Source organism: Nannobrachium achirus, assembly GCF_963921795.1.
Source record: "Nannobrachium achirus genome assembly, chromosome: 10".
Taxonomy (NCBI): Eukaryota; Metazoa; Chordata; class Actinopteri; order Myctophiformes; family Myctophidae; genus Nannobrachium; species Nannobrachium achirus.
Window position 1 is genome coordinate 55,824,240 of NC_137819.1, and position 15,830 is coordinate 55,840,069.

Here is a 15,830-nt window from a genome sequence, read left to right on the forward strand (position 1 = left end):
GAGGCAGCGGCTGACATTTCTAAAAGGGCCTTTGGTGGAAATATCGAAAATAGCAGACCTCCAAGCTCACAACGCGTCGCTTTGCAATGCGTTGTGAGCTTGGAGGTCGGCTATTTTCGGTGCGTTATACCACTCATACGCATAATTTCTACACAGAGAGGGCAATTCTTTCAACATAAGATGCTGCGTTCAAGTTCAGGAGAGTTTGGACATGGCAATTCGCTTGAATGCTGGCCTTCAGGTATGGCATGGATAGAGGGCATTTGCATTTCTTTCACCAAGAGTAAAAACAGCATTCATGGTCTGAAGAGGGCACGTTTTACAGGCGGATAAAAGGGTAGGGCTCAAGCCCCCTTTGATGTCTATTTTTGCATGTGCCTGGGAGTGGTACATGCACTGTAAGAGTTAAAAACCAAATCAAGACAATTGACAATAAAAAACAAGATGGGTTTTAATAATGGTGTGGCTTCATCGTGCAACGCCAAGCCAGTCTGGAGCTGAGTGGAAGTCCATATTTGGGTAAATATTTGATGACAAGAATAGATAATTACTAGGTGTCAGTGGACAAAATGTAGGAAGATGTTCCTCTTTCCACTGTATGAGTGACACTCAGAAGAGGTTACTTTACAACTCATCAATAGAAGAACATTAGAAGAAGTCACATTACAGCTCATAGTGATGAAACCGTCATGAGTGAGATCATGTCTATTGTCTAATCAAATGTCTAATCTATTGTCTGTCACGCACAGTGACATTGCTGAAATAATTCTGAATTCTGACATTGGCCTATAATTAGCCAACCCCTCTTTCAAGATGCTGACTCACTCATGTAGTGTCTGTTGACAAACACTAGTATCTAAGCGCATAGATACTGTACTCTTCCATCGATACAGAGTGAATCACTGTCTGCAACTCATCGTCACTACAGCTATCTATTTTTTTTATTGCCATTGGATTGCCATTCATAGTAGGTCAAATATTATTAACACAGTACAGCCCAATGTCTCTTGCACTCAAACAATTTTTACAACCGGAAGGAAATTAGATAGTTATCATTGCATATCTATTTCAGTCTTTTTTTGGTCCACAAAAAGAAAAATATATAACAGATACAGTATATATCGCAAAACAAACAAAATTCTACATTTCAACATATAATAAATTGAGATTAATCAGTAAGTATGACAATAAAACAGTAATCATTATGAATGGAGAACTGATGAATCAATAGCACCTAATACCATTAGACTGAACAACCACATAGTCCATACTTGGCACCCATATACCTGACTGGTGCATCTCGAGCTTGTAGATCGACCATTATCAGTGAAATCAGGCATTATACTAATATTGTTCTCATGTCATTAATGGGACGGGTCGCTGTTTATTACTTGCACAATGACTATAGTTGCCTGTATAATGATTATTAGGTGAGCACCCACATTGAGATTGTTGCTATACTTAACTTTGTGGACCCACTCGGACCCATCCGTGCACGCATGCATACGTGCGTACATGCGAGTGTGTGCATGTGTGTGTTATTAACTGACCTGAATAACCTGAACCTGAACTATAATTCTATGAAAACTGTTTCTTTTTTTCCCACATGAGCAACAGCCCTCGAAAGCAGACTGCAGAGGTCATCTACTGTACTTCCTCAACAACAACAAATCTCCATTCACTCATACCAGGTGACATCACTGGAGTTCCCCGCTAGATAGTGAAGATTCTCTTTTAAAAGAGCGCTCAGAGCATCTGCTCCTCAATCAATCTAACAGAGACAAAAAGAGCATCTTTCATTAAGCCTCATATAGACAATACAACCAGTGTCATTCTACTTTATACTCTCCAGCCTGTGAGTGTGAACAGCAGAGGCCTGACACTTGGCTTGAAGTTGCCCTTGGATCCTGTTTTGCTCCACTGAAAAAGACAAAGCGTTTTAACAACAATGACAGGTGACAACCCAGTGCTGTTGGACATGGGCCCCAATGAGACAGAAGAGGTTACTGTGACAAGGAAGCTGTCTACGCACAGTTGGAAGAGGACTGGAGCCCTGCTGGCGATTACAATGTGTTTGGCTGCTGCTGTCTTCTTCACCTTTTACCACAAGGTAACACAAACAAGTCACTGAAGGATTTTGCATTGTTCATTGGTTGAAATGTCCACTTTCCTTAAATGAATCGCTGCTTCTAATCATTTGTTTCCCCTTTTTTCCCTCTTCTACAGAAACATCATAATGCTGTGGAAGCTGATGGTGAGGACTTAATTTCTGACTTTGAATATTTTCCATTAGTAGGATAATGTTAATGTTATTATTATGCAATTGAGATGCCAATTTTGCTAACATCCCAAAACTGATTTAAGCTGAGTGTGCCAGATACAATATAGAGTCATAGTGATCATGAAGCTGTGAAAAATCAACCTGTCGAGCAGGTTTCTAAATCTCTATCTCTTCCTGCAGACCTCCGCCATACGTTGAGACAAATCTCTGACTCTGGGAATGTAAGAGCTGCCATTCATTTAGAAGGTAAGAATAATATTCTGTAACAACTGTTTCAACTGGGAATTGACATAGCCGATAAACAAACTAGAAAACTCTAATTTGTATTATTCTTGTTTCTGAAGGTTCAGTCGCTGTACTACTGTTTGTATTGTATTAATGTCCAAATGTCCAACCCATAGGTCCAACCTCAACTCAGATCCACATGAATATCTTCTAACCTTTGTCTTCTGTCCCATTCCAATAGGTGAATACAACGAAACCCTTGAAATACTGGAGTGGAAACAGGGGGAGGACCAGTACCATGCTGAAGGAAAACTCACACTGGTTCATAATGAGATTGTGATTCCAAGGCCGGGACTGTACTTTGTGTACAGTCAGGCCTCGTTCCACGTTAACTGCACCCTTGATGAAGAGGAAGAACCTTTGAGTGAAGCGAGGAAGATGGGCCATGTGAGCCATGTGGTGCAGCTTTGCTCCTCTTCCTATGGAAACACTAAAGAATGCAAACACTATGAGACCATACTGCACTCTGTTCGCACGGCCTGTGAGAAGAAGGCGAGCAAGAACGCGGAAGCAGATGACAAGTGGTACGGTTCTGTCTACATGGGGGCCGTGTTCAAGCTCCACAAGGGAGACCGGCTCAAGACCGTCATGGACAAAAAGCTCCTGGCTCTACTGGACGACAAAGCTGGGAACACCTTCTTCGGTGTGTTCGCCTTGTAACGACAAACAGCTGCTGATAATGTTGCAGATGGATATAATGAAGTATAAAGTGTGTGGTGAAGGATATTTTAGACCTATTGGACATTAAATATGATTGCATACTATGGCGAGTGGCGACATACTGAAGCCAGATCTAGTTAACTGTAGCAGTTTGTCATTATTGGTTTGACTGTAGTGTAATGTACTATCTCTCTGGGTCTGCATTACGACAATACTAATTTACTATGTCATTTTATTGATATTGAGAATGCATTACTGAGTGTGCCACTACAGTTTGACAAGTGACAACATTACAGCCTCATTCATGAATGTGCTTTCAATGAGTGTACTGAAAAGCCTATTTATTTATTTATTTATTTATTTAATTGTTTGTTTGTTTGTTAATGTATTTATTTATATATTTATATATTTATATATAGATTTTGATTGTATGTTTTTTAGGTCAAAGTATAAGTCATGCCTATTTTGATGTTAGTATTTATTCACTTAAAAAATGTATTACAATTTGCACTTAGTTGTTATTCATCTCTATTTTAATGTATTATATTGCTATATTTTATATTGTGAAGTCCTGGGCAGAAATGTCATCAATCATTGTGCCTGTGGTGTTGTGAAATCCTGACCAAATAAAATGTCAAAAATATAATATTGCATAACAATGTTACTTTTAGATGTAGACTCTCGACAACAACTGTGCTACACAAATAATGGCTAAAAATAAACTTCTGTTGAAGTACAATATGGCGAAAGGGAACATGAGTCAAAAGGAGGAAGGCGTACAAGCGGAGAAAAAAAAACAATAAAGGTGACAGTTAACAGCGGGGGGAAGGGGGGGGGGGGGGGAAGCACCTGCCCTTTTGCCATGAGAATGAAAAAAGGAGAGGTAAATGTATGAGGAGCCAAAATAAATAAGGATGAAACTTAAAAATGTGAAAGATCTGAGCTGTGTACATATAGGCTATTATGTATCAGCAAAATAAAGTTTATCTAGGGGAGGAAAGGTGGATGGATGGATGGATGGATGGATGGATGGATGGATGGAATAAAGTAATACAAATACTATGGACAGACAAGTACTCAGACAAGTATTAGTTATTAGTAGGGCAACCACACTAGTAACTATAGCACCTGTCTAAGTTCAGCAATTTACTGCACATCCTAGTGGTCCATGTACAAGTGAACCAAAGTCCATATGCGTCAGTAGTCACGAATCAGTAGAGAGTAGGATGACACAGGAGTGGATTTACACTCCAGTCCCATCCCACTCCTGCAGAAGAAATCCTGTCCCGTCCCACTTCCGGTACAATGACTCCCGCTCCCATCCCACTCCCATTTTCTTCATAATTCTGTTGATTGAATGAATTAAAATTGATGTTCTCCCTGTCCTTTTTAGTAGGGCTAGGAGAAATGACAGAGATAAAAACCGGTCTGTTGTAATGATTCCCCTCCAGTCTGCTCCCGTTGACTTTTCATTCCCGTCCCGTCCCAATCCCAGGATTAATACAAAATTGACTCCCATCTTGCGGGAATCCCACAGGACCCAGCGGAGTCCCGAAAAAATGTCATCCTCTAGTAGAGAGTGGACTGAAAGTCTTAAACTTCTCCATCCCAGCCACAACCTCTTAATCCCACTTCTACCGGTACATGACTGCGGCCAGGCAAGGTGGTCTACCGCAGTAGGCTATCAAAGGCAAGACCACCAGATTTCCAAACAGCTTCCAATCAAGTGGTTCTACTCTCCCAGTGTTCCTCAAACATTTTCATGTCAAGGACCCCCAAATTGATATGTATTTGGCCGTGAACCAGTCTTAAAATACTTTGTGCCGGGGACCTCCATAGGAAAATATTTGTGTTGTTAAAAAGGATTCCACATTTGATTTGATTTGATTTTCCAAATAGCAGATTCTTCCAGTCAAATTCCAGTTTTCATTCAGGCAAATAATCAACTTGTCCCTTTAAAGAACACCACCAGGGAGCAGTTCTCCATCAAATACAAAAGTGTCTCCATGTGGAATACGCATTTCCACATTGGCCACCACATCCTCCCTATTTACAAAAGATCCACAAATGAAGATTAATAAATCAAATGAATACCCAAGAGGGTAATTAGATTGTAGACTTCCATAATACTGTCAGGTTATGGGTATTTTTAAAACATTTTACTAGTAATAAATTAATTCTAATTGTACGGAATGTAAATGGCGAGGTTCTCATATAAGCCCTCTTATCACCGGCACAACAATATTCTGTCATCTTAAGGAAATAAGTACTGTAGTATACTACGTATTATTATGTATATGATTCCAGTTGTGCAAATCAAGATCTACAATCTCACAACGCATTGCATCACACCTTGGGTCACCACTGGTGTTACTCACCAGCACATCTGATAGTCTGCTGGTGAAAAATTCCATTTTTACATCCATCTAAATATAGAAAGAAATCCCTTACTCAAATTGCCCTCACAAAGAAGAGGAAGTCATCTAGGAAACTTGATAGAAATTCAGCGTTTGTGTCAATAGCATTGAGAAGATATGTATAGACATGAACAGATAGTTTATGAGACAAAGAGGTATTGGAAAGTTATTCCTGGTACACATGATAGAGTTGCAACTTGCCATAATACAATAATCCACCTTGATAATTGGAATGTTGCCCAACTAGTCACGCAAGCATAAAACAAATGTGTAACCACCCTATACAAAACAAACAAAAAGGTTATTATTCTAAGTGACTGACTCAGCTCTTGGCATAATAATAACAACAACTATAACTATTATTATTATCAGCCTGCTATTACACCAGGGAACCTCTGTCTGTGTACTGCAGTGTTTCTCAAATGGGGGTACTTGTACCCCTAGGGGTACACAGAAGTACTGCAGGGGGTACTCAGAAAATGCCCTCAAAAAAGAAAAGTAAAAAAAGAAAGTATAAATCATGCTTGTTCATAGTTAAAGAATTAACTACAATTGAATTAGGAGGGGAATTATTAGCATGTTCAATGAAGACACACTTGATATGAGCCTGAGTTGTTAATCCAAATTACATGGTACCACCAGGGAACGGGGATGTGTTTTATAGATGTTTGGAAGTTATTGACATGGAAACTTGACTGAAATGTTATGACCACAGTTTTGAAAGCGAAAAAAGGAGGCACTGTTTGAAACTCTTTCACCCCATTTCTTATTTGTTATTTTATATTCTTGAAATGGGGGGTTATCATAGCATCATATACCACTATTTATTTATATTTCAGTTTTAATTGCAGTTTTATAAGCAAAATGTTGTTGTGGGGGTACTGGGATTCAGAAATCATGGAAAGGGGGTACTCAAGCCAAAAAAGATTGAGAAACACTGGTTGTATGTGTCACCATCCATTTCATATGAGCTTGCACACGGTCATTGAACTTTTTGGATCATTATTATTATTGCCCATAACTTAAATTCTATACTGGAAGTCAATGAAGGTCTGATTTGGCACAAACGTGGCTCAGGAGTTGGCCGATGTTATAAATGACTGATTTCATAGACTGTCTACATGAAATTCAAGAACCACAGTGCCATACCTTCATTTCAACAACCCACATGTGCATGCCATGGATAACGTTATGAATTCTCTGTTTTTCCATTTCCATCGCATTGCCTTTCTTGGTAGTTATAATTCCTCTGCACAAAATAGACTACTCTTACTTACAACCGCAAGGAAATGAGATCATGACCCCATCATGACATCATTTCACTTCCTAATTCGTTTTAGCACATGGCATTTTAAAAACACTGTGACAGATGCTCATTGCATGTATACATCATCAAATAAAACATAATCAAAAGAGAATAATAATTTGACATTCTAAAAATATAGAACAGTAATGACTATGAATCGCAAACTGATGAATCTGTTACAGTAGTCCACAAATGGTTGACTAGTAGTCTACATGAGTGGATCTCAAACATTTTCATGTCAAGGACATCATTCTACAACTGTCATGGGGAGAGAGTGAATGGTATGCTTTTTTTAAGCAATAAGCAATAAAATATTTAATTTTAAGCAATATTAGCCAACCCAAAAATAAATTGTGTGTGTATATTTGTGAGTGAGAGTGAAAGAGAACTTCTGCAGAATGGAGAACTGTGTGTAAACTGTGGTGTTCCTCTGCGAAAACTCCTTCCTCAACTCTCCACTCACTCACACTGTGTGACATCACTGGAGTTTCCTCCTAGAGTAGAGCTCTGTTTAAATAGCGCTCAGTCAGAGTGTCAGTTCATCAGTCAATTCAACAGAGACTTAAAGAGCATCTTTCACGAAGCCTCCGAGGTATTAGCCTTGCCGTTGTTCTATTTTATACTCTGCAGTCTCTAAAAAGCAAAGGACTAAGGCTAACACTTGGCTTGAAGTGGCCCTTGGATACTGTTTTGCTCCACTGAAAAAGACAAAGCGTTTCACAACAATGAAAGGTGACACAGTGGTGCTGTTGGACATGGACCAAACCGAGACAGAAGAGGTTACTGTAACAAGGGAGGCGTCCACGGACAGCGTTTTTTGGAAGAGGACTGGAGCCCTGCTGGCGATTGCAATGTGTTTTGCTGCTGCTATCTTCTTCACCTTTCACTACAAGGTAACCAGCACACATTTTCTAAACAAGGATTAGAGAGAGCTGTTCATGGGTTCAAAAGTCTGCTTTCCTGAAATGAATCGCTTTCTAACTATTTGTTTCCCCTCTTTTCTTCTCTACTACAGGAACATCATCACGCTGCTGAATCTGACGGTGAGGACATTATTTTCAGAATTTTAATAATCTATTAGTATATACAGTACTGTATGTATAGTATATAAGTATTAACCAGTTGAGATGCCAATATTTCTGGTATCCTGAAATGATTTAAGCTGAGTTCTGCCATATACAGTTAGTATACAGCTGAGTCATGCTGATCATGAAGTTGAGAAACATCAACCTGTCGAGCACGTTTCTAAATCTCTGTCTCTTCCTGCAGACCTCCGCCACACATTGAGACAAATCTCTGACTCTGGGAGTGTGAGAGATGCCATTCATTTACATGGTAAGAATATACTTCATAATTATGTATTCAGCATAACAGAGCAAGTTCAACAGGCCATTAAATAAGCAGGGAATAACTACTGTATTTAAAGGCTACATTTGAACTATTATTGTTTTTGAAGCTGTAATCTGTTGTAGATGTTCCGTCAGTCAGTATATGTATTATACTAATGTCCAACATCTTCCACTGTTCCTCTTTTCACCCATTCCAATAGGTAAATACAACGAAAAGCTCCCAGACACATTGGTGTGGAAACAGGGGGAGGACCAGTCGCACGCCAAAGGCCTCAGATTGGACCGTAATGAGATTGTGGTCCCAACGTCAGGACTATACTTTGTGTACAGCCAGGCCTCATTCCATGTCAGCTGCCACCCTGATGACAAGGACAACACGGCAGGGACGGTGAGCTTTATGGTGAAGCTTTGGACCGATTCTTACGGGAACCCTGGGGCAGACAGGCACTATGACACCATACTGCGCTCCGTTCGCACCACCTGTGAGAAGAAGGCAAGCAACGACCCGGAAGCAGATGACAAGTGGTTCAGTTCTGTCTACATGGGGGCCGTGTTCAAGCTCCACAGGGGAGACCGGCTCAAGACCGTCATGGAGAAAAAGTACCTGCCCACTGGATTTGTCCTAGATGACCACTCTGCGAACACCTTCTTTGGTGTGTTCGCCTTGTGATGACAAACGGCGGATAATAATGTTGCAGATGGTGAGGCTATTGGACATGTACTGTATTAATATGGTACTGTGGTGTCATACTGAAGCCAGATCTGTGTTCCATTTGTAACAACCCCATGTTAACTGCAGCAGTTTCTCAAGGGGTGTACTGTAGAAAAATGTACAACCATAGCTATCTCTATGGGTCTGCATTAAGACAAGATTTCTGTATGTACCATGTACTACCATCTTATTGTGATAAAGTATGTTCAATGTATTACTGCACACTGAGTGTGCCACTACAGTTTGACAACAAAAGCTTTGAGAGGAGCTGCTATTGCTGGTCACTGACTCTAATTAATATCCAAGTAATATTTATTTATGTATTTATTTATGTATCTATTTATGTATTTATTTATTTATGTATTTATTTATTTATTTATTTATTTATTTATACATAGATTTGGAGTTGGTTTTGATTTCATACTGACTATTCTGAGAAATGTATAATTTTTTAAAATGTATTTAAATTTGCACTTAGTTGTCTGTTTTAATGTAATATGTTTTTTACATGTTGCGAAAATTGTGACCAAATAAAAAAAAAATAACATTTATTTTTGAATAACATTGAAATAATTTTACTTTATCTATGTAGATTAGTTCTGGTCCAGCCGTCCAGGTGTAAGTAAATGGTCATTAACCAGGGAGATATTAGTGACAATACAAAGTTTGGTAACAGATCTAGACAACAATATCAGTTGTCTAGATGAAAAATGGTTATATGGGAATGACTGAAAATGACATCCCACAATCAAGTCAACACAGACGACCTCTACTTTAAAATGTTTAAACGCCACTATGGTCCATCATTTCAGCTATGCCACCATGTCTGCTACAATAGTATTTCCCCCTATAGCAATGCAAAGTTGGGATGCCTTATGAGCTTGTAAATTGTGGTACCGCTGCTATGTACGACTAGCCAAGATCCTGCCAACTTGCCGAGGAGGGATGAACATATATATACTCCTCATCCCTGTTGGCAAGAGGGGATGGGAGGGGTTCTCCAGCAGAGCGTCCAGCTTCTTCCCCTCCGCAACCACCTCCAGATTGTTCAGTTTGTTGGCATCCCTGGTAGAACTTCTTCAACAGCTCAGATTCTCAGATTAACAAACAGAAATCAAACAGCTCTTGTATGTTACTTCCTGTAGAGCAGTGGTTCTCAACCTTTTCAGGCCGCGACCCCAAAAATAATCATATTTGGGATCCTCCAACCCTGACAAGCACTAAGAGTTGAGGCAAACACAATTCTATATTGTGAAAATAGCAGCTCTACACGCCTTGCGTCGTGAGGCATTGTGAGCATGTCACTTGTGCATATACCCTCTATACACTTAAACTTTATGTTGGTTTGTTTACTGTTGAGTGAGAAAACAATGTTGCACATCAAGTTAATCATCTGGGGACCCCCCAAAATAATTTGGGGAACCCCCCAGGGGTCCCGACCCACAGGTTGAGAACCACTGCTGTAGAGGGCCTCAGTGTCGTCAGTCTGGTCCTGTTAATTGTTCTTGTATACTCCCAGGGACTGGTAGATGTCCACCTCCTCCACCTCCACCCGTGAGTTTCCAATGTTGAGCTGGAGGGCCTTGTTGTCACATTCCCCAATGAAACTTTCCACCAGGGCTCTGTAGGCCTACTCCACGTTGTCATCCATGATGCAACTGATAGTGGAGGAGTTATCAGAGAGGTGGTAGATATACTGTGCAGTACATGAGTTTAAGCAGAAGTTAGAGTTGTAGAGTGTGGAAAGTTGGTTCCTTGGGGAGCAACTGGTGCACATATGCAGGCTGCACTGTGGTCTGATAAGGTAGTCTGCTGAATGAGTTAAGGTAATATCTGTAAGATGTCCTTAACCGGTGATTCATGGAAGTTGTTATTTTTTGAAATATTGGAATCCTCTGCCTCTGCCACTCAAATTGCCCTCACCAGAAAGTGGAAGAGGAGTGGAAGGTACAGCATGTGTGTTATTGAGATGTTAGGAGAAATTATAAGGGTTTGTTCAGTCAATAAAACTGAGACGATATTAGTAGATATTAAGATTATTTCTACAATAAACGACCGGGTGTCTGTCTGTCTGTCTGTCTGACACATGCTGACATCACTGATACTAAACAAGGACAAGGCAAGGACTAGTTAACATATATTCTATGAGTGATATAAGTGATTGACTCAGCAGGCCAACACAATAACAGATACATTATTGTCAAGCTATATTCCAATGTGTTCCCTTTGCATTTCCGTGCACAATAAAGTACTCTTAATGTTCAACTGTCACTCAACCTGTTTTTACAACAGGAAGGAAATGAGATAGCAATCATCACTACACATCTACTTCACACCCTCCTCTTTTTTAAATTGTATCATATGCGTATTGCCTTTATGTCACCTGTCCTGGCTATATCCATAATATAATGCAAAATAAAGACAATAAAGACATTGCAAGAATACTTAATGTAATTATGACAAAACAACAGTATTGATTATTAGTTGTGAACTTATGAATGAATAACACCTGATACCATTCAAATCCCATATGGCTGACTATAGTACTAAACAACATGAGTGCAATGTAGAAATTGCTTTATACTTATATTGTCTACCTACTGTATATCAGTGTATGTTTTTTATTATTATTATTTATTTTATTTTATTTTGGGGGGGGGGGGGGTTTCTGCCTTTATTGGAAGTTGATAGTGAAGATAGACAGGAAACAGGGAGAGAGAGAGAGAGAGAGAGAGAGAGAGAGAGAGAGAGAGCGCAGCAAAGGTCGTCCGGAATGGGATTCGAACCCAGAAGACGCTGTCAGGCTGCACAGAATCTATATGTGGTATGCGCCTGGACTACTAGGCCAGCAGGCACCCCATTATTAGCTATGTTTACCCTAAGCCTAAAGGGCCATTTATAGTTACGTATGGTTGATTGTGTACGTTTTTGGGTGAGACAGTACGTACGGTAGATACGTCGACATGCATAGTTCCTCTATGCGTTATTTACGTGCCGACCCGCTCTCCGCTCCGATTCTGCTCCCGTTGGGGCTGCGCGCCACATGGAGGGGGTCTTCTGCACAGCACACATGTGTAAACCGAAGCATTTTTAGCCAAAATATGTAGAACCACAGAATTTCCTGACCCGACGACCGACGTGATGTTTTGTAACAGTCTGGACTGGTTCTGCAGCTGCTGTCTGTCGGCAATATTGGTAAATGCAACTCCGCGAGGGTACAGATTTAACCACCCGGACTGAGTAATAATAACAAAACATCTCGCTTTTGGAGGAGAGGCGGTGTGAGTGTGTGCGCATGCGTTTGTGTGTATGTATTCTCAAGCCAATACAGCCGTTTGAGCCTGTGAGGAGTGAGACGTCTTCTTAACCAGTCGTTGCAATGACGTTCCTTTTTTACCGTTTCTTGCTAAATTATATTTCTTGTTGGGACACATAGTTTCAGAACCGCTGTTATAAGTAATTGTCCTCACTACTGCCACGGTTGACAAAAGTTCGCCACGGGTAGTTCAAGCGTACATACCGGTACGTTTCTATCGGTTTTAATCCGTCGGGTTGAGTGTTGTCCGTAAGGTTACGGAGACAGACAATTACGTCCGGACCTACGGAGCAACCGGATTAAATCACTCTCCCCCTCCGTTTCTTGTGTATTCCTGCGGTCCTTATGTATTACTATGCATGGTACAGGTACTTCACCCTGATAGTACACAGAAAAGGAAGTGGCATGCTAGTGGCTTGTGGGGTGTTGTGCGGATGAATGTGTTGTGTGTGGTAGTGTGTATTTGAGTGCATTCGTGTGTGTGTGTGTGTGTGTGTGTGTGTGTGTGTGTGTGTGTGTGTGTGTGTGTGTGTGTGTGCGTGCGTGCGTGCGTGCGTGCGTGCGTGCGTGTGTGTGTGTGAGAGAGAGAGAGAGAGAGAGAGAGAGAGAGAGAGAGAAAGAGACACTGAATGGAGACCTGAAGGGTAGGCTAACTGTGGTCGTGTTCCTCTGCGACAGCCCTCCCCAGCAGAAGAAAAGTCTTGCTCAATAACTCTCCACTCACTCACACTGTGTAAAATAGGTGCAGAGCTGTTTAAACATCTTTCAGTCAGAGTATCAGCTCATCCATCAATTCAACAGAGACGAAAAGAGCACCTTCACCAAGCCACAGATACTTTATCCCGGGGGTGTTCTATTTTATACTCTCCAACCTGTGAACAGCAAAGAACTGACACTTGGCAAAAGCGCTTCAAACCAATGAAAGGTGACAACCCAGTGCTGTTGGACATGGGCCACATAGAGACAGAAGAGGTTACTGTGACAAGTTCTATGCACAGTTGGAAGAGGACTGGAGCCCTGCTGGTGATAACACTGTGTTTTACTGCTGCTATCTTCTTCACCTTTCACTCCAAGGTAACACGCCCAAGTCTCTGGAGGATTATAACTGTTCATTGGTTGAAATGCCCACTTTAATAAAAACAACAAAAAAAAAATGTTTCTAACTATATTTGCTTCATCTATTTTCTTATATACTACAGGAACGTCATCATGCTATGGAAGCTGATGGTGAGGTCTTATTTTCAGAATTGTAAAATGTTATTATATCACTCTGTGGGTTCCTTTAGGGGGGTCTTGACCCATACAATTCTGTAACTCTGACAGTGTTAAGGGGAGACCTTGAAATGTAAAAGTTTAAAAACACTGATGTATATATAGAATATGCTGCGTTTGACATGCCAATCTTGCTGATATCCCATTACTGTTTCAAAATCTCTGTCTCTTCCTGCAGATCTCCGCCACGCATTGAGACAAATCTCTGATCATGTAAGAGCCGCCATTCATTTAGAAGGTAAGAAAAGTGTATGAATACTGTGCGTGTGTGTGTGTGTGCGTGCGTGCGTGCGTGCGTGCGTGCGTGCGTGCGTGCGTGCGTGCGTGCGTGCGTGCGTGCGTGTGTGTGGATTAACAGAACAGATTGTCAGTCAGTCTACTATATATACCGGTATATTTCATCAATGTCCAATCTCATTGTAACTCATTCCAACGTTTCTCTTTTCACCCGTTCCAACAGGTGAATACAACAAAAACCTTGAAAAGCTGGAGTGGAAACAGGGAGAGGGCCACTACCACGCTGAAGGAGGCCTCAGACTGGACCATAATGAGATTTTGATTCCAAGGCCAGGACTGTACTTTGTTTACAGTCAGGCCTCGTTCCACGTTAGCTGCACCCTTGATGTCGATGATGGCAGTGATGACATTGGCAGTGTCAGTGAAGCGAGGAAGTTGGTCCATGTGAGCCATGCGGTGAAGCTTTGGTCCCCTTCTTACGGGAACACCGAGGAAGACAAGCACTATGAGACCATACTGCATTCTGTTCGCACCGGCTGTGAGAAGAAGGCGAGCAACGACCCGGAAGCAGATGACAAGTGGTACGGTTCTGTCTACATGGGGGCCGTGTTCAAACTCCACAAGGGAGACCGGCTCAAGGCGGCCATGAGCAAAAAAATCCTGCCTCTCCTGGAATGGAAATCTGGGAACACCTTCTTCGGTGTGTTCGCCTTGTAACGACAAACACGTCTTGACCTATTGGACATTTAATATGATGGCATACTTTGGTGTTATACTGAAGCCAGCTCTGTGTTCCATCACCACATCAGGTTTTATACTGTAGGTCTAACCCACAACGGGACGTCCTACCATCTTATTATGATAATGTGAAGTGTGTTGAATGTACTAAAGTGTGCCACCACAGTTTGACAACAAAAGCTTTGATCGATATTGCTGATTCTATTTCATATTAAAGCAATATTTATTTATTTAGTTATATGTACATTATGTATTTATTTCAATTGAATAAATGTGCTCACTATTCTGTTAAATGTGTATGTTTTTGAGTTCATACTGACTATTCTGAGAAATCAATTCATTTTTTAAATGTTTTTATATTTTGTTTTTAATCTCGGTTTAAATGTATGATATATATTTTTATTTATATAAAACTGCTTTGTAACTTTAACTTCAATGAATAAAATTATCTTTTTTTCCAATCTCTATGGCAGAGTATGTTTGTTTTGTCTAAAAATGTTGTCTCCCTGCTCTTCTATTGAGACATTTAGAACGTGTCAAACGTCATGTCTCTCCTAGACACAGGATCTGACAAAAATTCTGACCTGATGGTTAAGATAAGATAAAATGTGTTCCCCGAGCAAGCAGGCAGGCTCTATTAGCTCAATGGTAAACATTTCAGCTCTTTAAGCAGGAAACCAGGTCCAAATCAGGGTAGAAGAGGAAAGTTACATAGTGTAGTGCTGCTTTAAGTATAGGGGGAAACTGCATAATGGTGCCTGTGAAAAAAGTATTTTTTTTTACTGAATGAGAGATAAATGTCTGAATGAGACATTTGTGGGGCAACAAATCATGCATAATATCTAGACAACAATACCAAATGCCATACCACATGAAAATAATTATGTGTAAATGGTTTAATATTAGATAAGTTCCCGTAACTGCTGCATGAACTTGATATAATATACATTATAGTCCAATCTCTTATTCAACACCAGCTGTATTTTTACATTTATGTTGATGTTTTTAGTCTTTGTATGTGTTTACAGGACTTCTGTGAATTTATCAGGGCAGGGTGGACTTCATCCGCTATTCATTTCTGAATGGTGCAGGGCAGATGTAGCTGATGTTCAAATAACAATTTCCAAAATATATACAATGTTTAATAGAAAGCCAAATTATAACATGGGTATTGGGTAATGTTTTTCACATTAGTCGAATATCCAACATAATATAATCCTTTGGACTGCTCTGGCTGCTTTGAACACTTCACTCTGT

At 40.4% G+C, this 15,830-nt stretch overlaps 3 protein-coding genes across 3 annotated transcripts; all 3 read left to right on the top strand.

The window, feature by feature from the left end:
- Positions 1-1,948: 1,948 nt before the first annotated feature.
- On the top strand, positions 1,949-3,226 carry LOC308293174 (tumor necrosis factor-like; the record flags this gene model as incomplete). The annotated part of the gene is made up of 3 exons (XM_080735609.1): positions 1,949-2,110; positions 2,227-2,254; positions 2,748-3,226. 3 exons carry the CDS (start codon positions 1,949-1,951, stop codon positions 3,224-3,226), a joined length of 669 nt encoding a protein of 222 aa, XP_080591735.1.
- A 4,448-nt stretch (positions 3,227-7,674) lies between these two features.
- Positions 7,675-8,968, top strand: LOC308293175 (tumor necrosis factor-like; the record flags this gene model as incomplete). Its single annotated transcript, XM_080735610.1, has 4 exons — positions 7,675-7,842; positions 7,965-7,992; positions 8,219-8,284; positions 8,499-8,968. 4 exons carry the CDS (start codon positions 7,675-7,677, stop codon positions 8,966-8,968), a joined length of 732 nt encoding a protein of 243 aa, XP_080591736.1.
- A 1,028-nt stretch (positions 8,969-9,996) lies between these two features.
- Positions 9,997-14,552, top strand: LOC308293176 (tumor necrosis factor-like; the record flags this gene model as incomplete). Its single annotated transcript, XM_080735611.1, has 3 exons — positions 9,997-10,078; positions 13,777-13,836; positions 14,059-14,552. The coding sequence occupies 3 exons, from the start codon at positions 9,997-9,999 to the stop codon at positions 14,550-14,552; spliced, it is 636 nt and encodes a 211-aa protein (XP_080591737.1).
- Between the last annotated feature and the right edge of the window lie 1,278 nt (positions 14,553-15,830).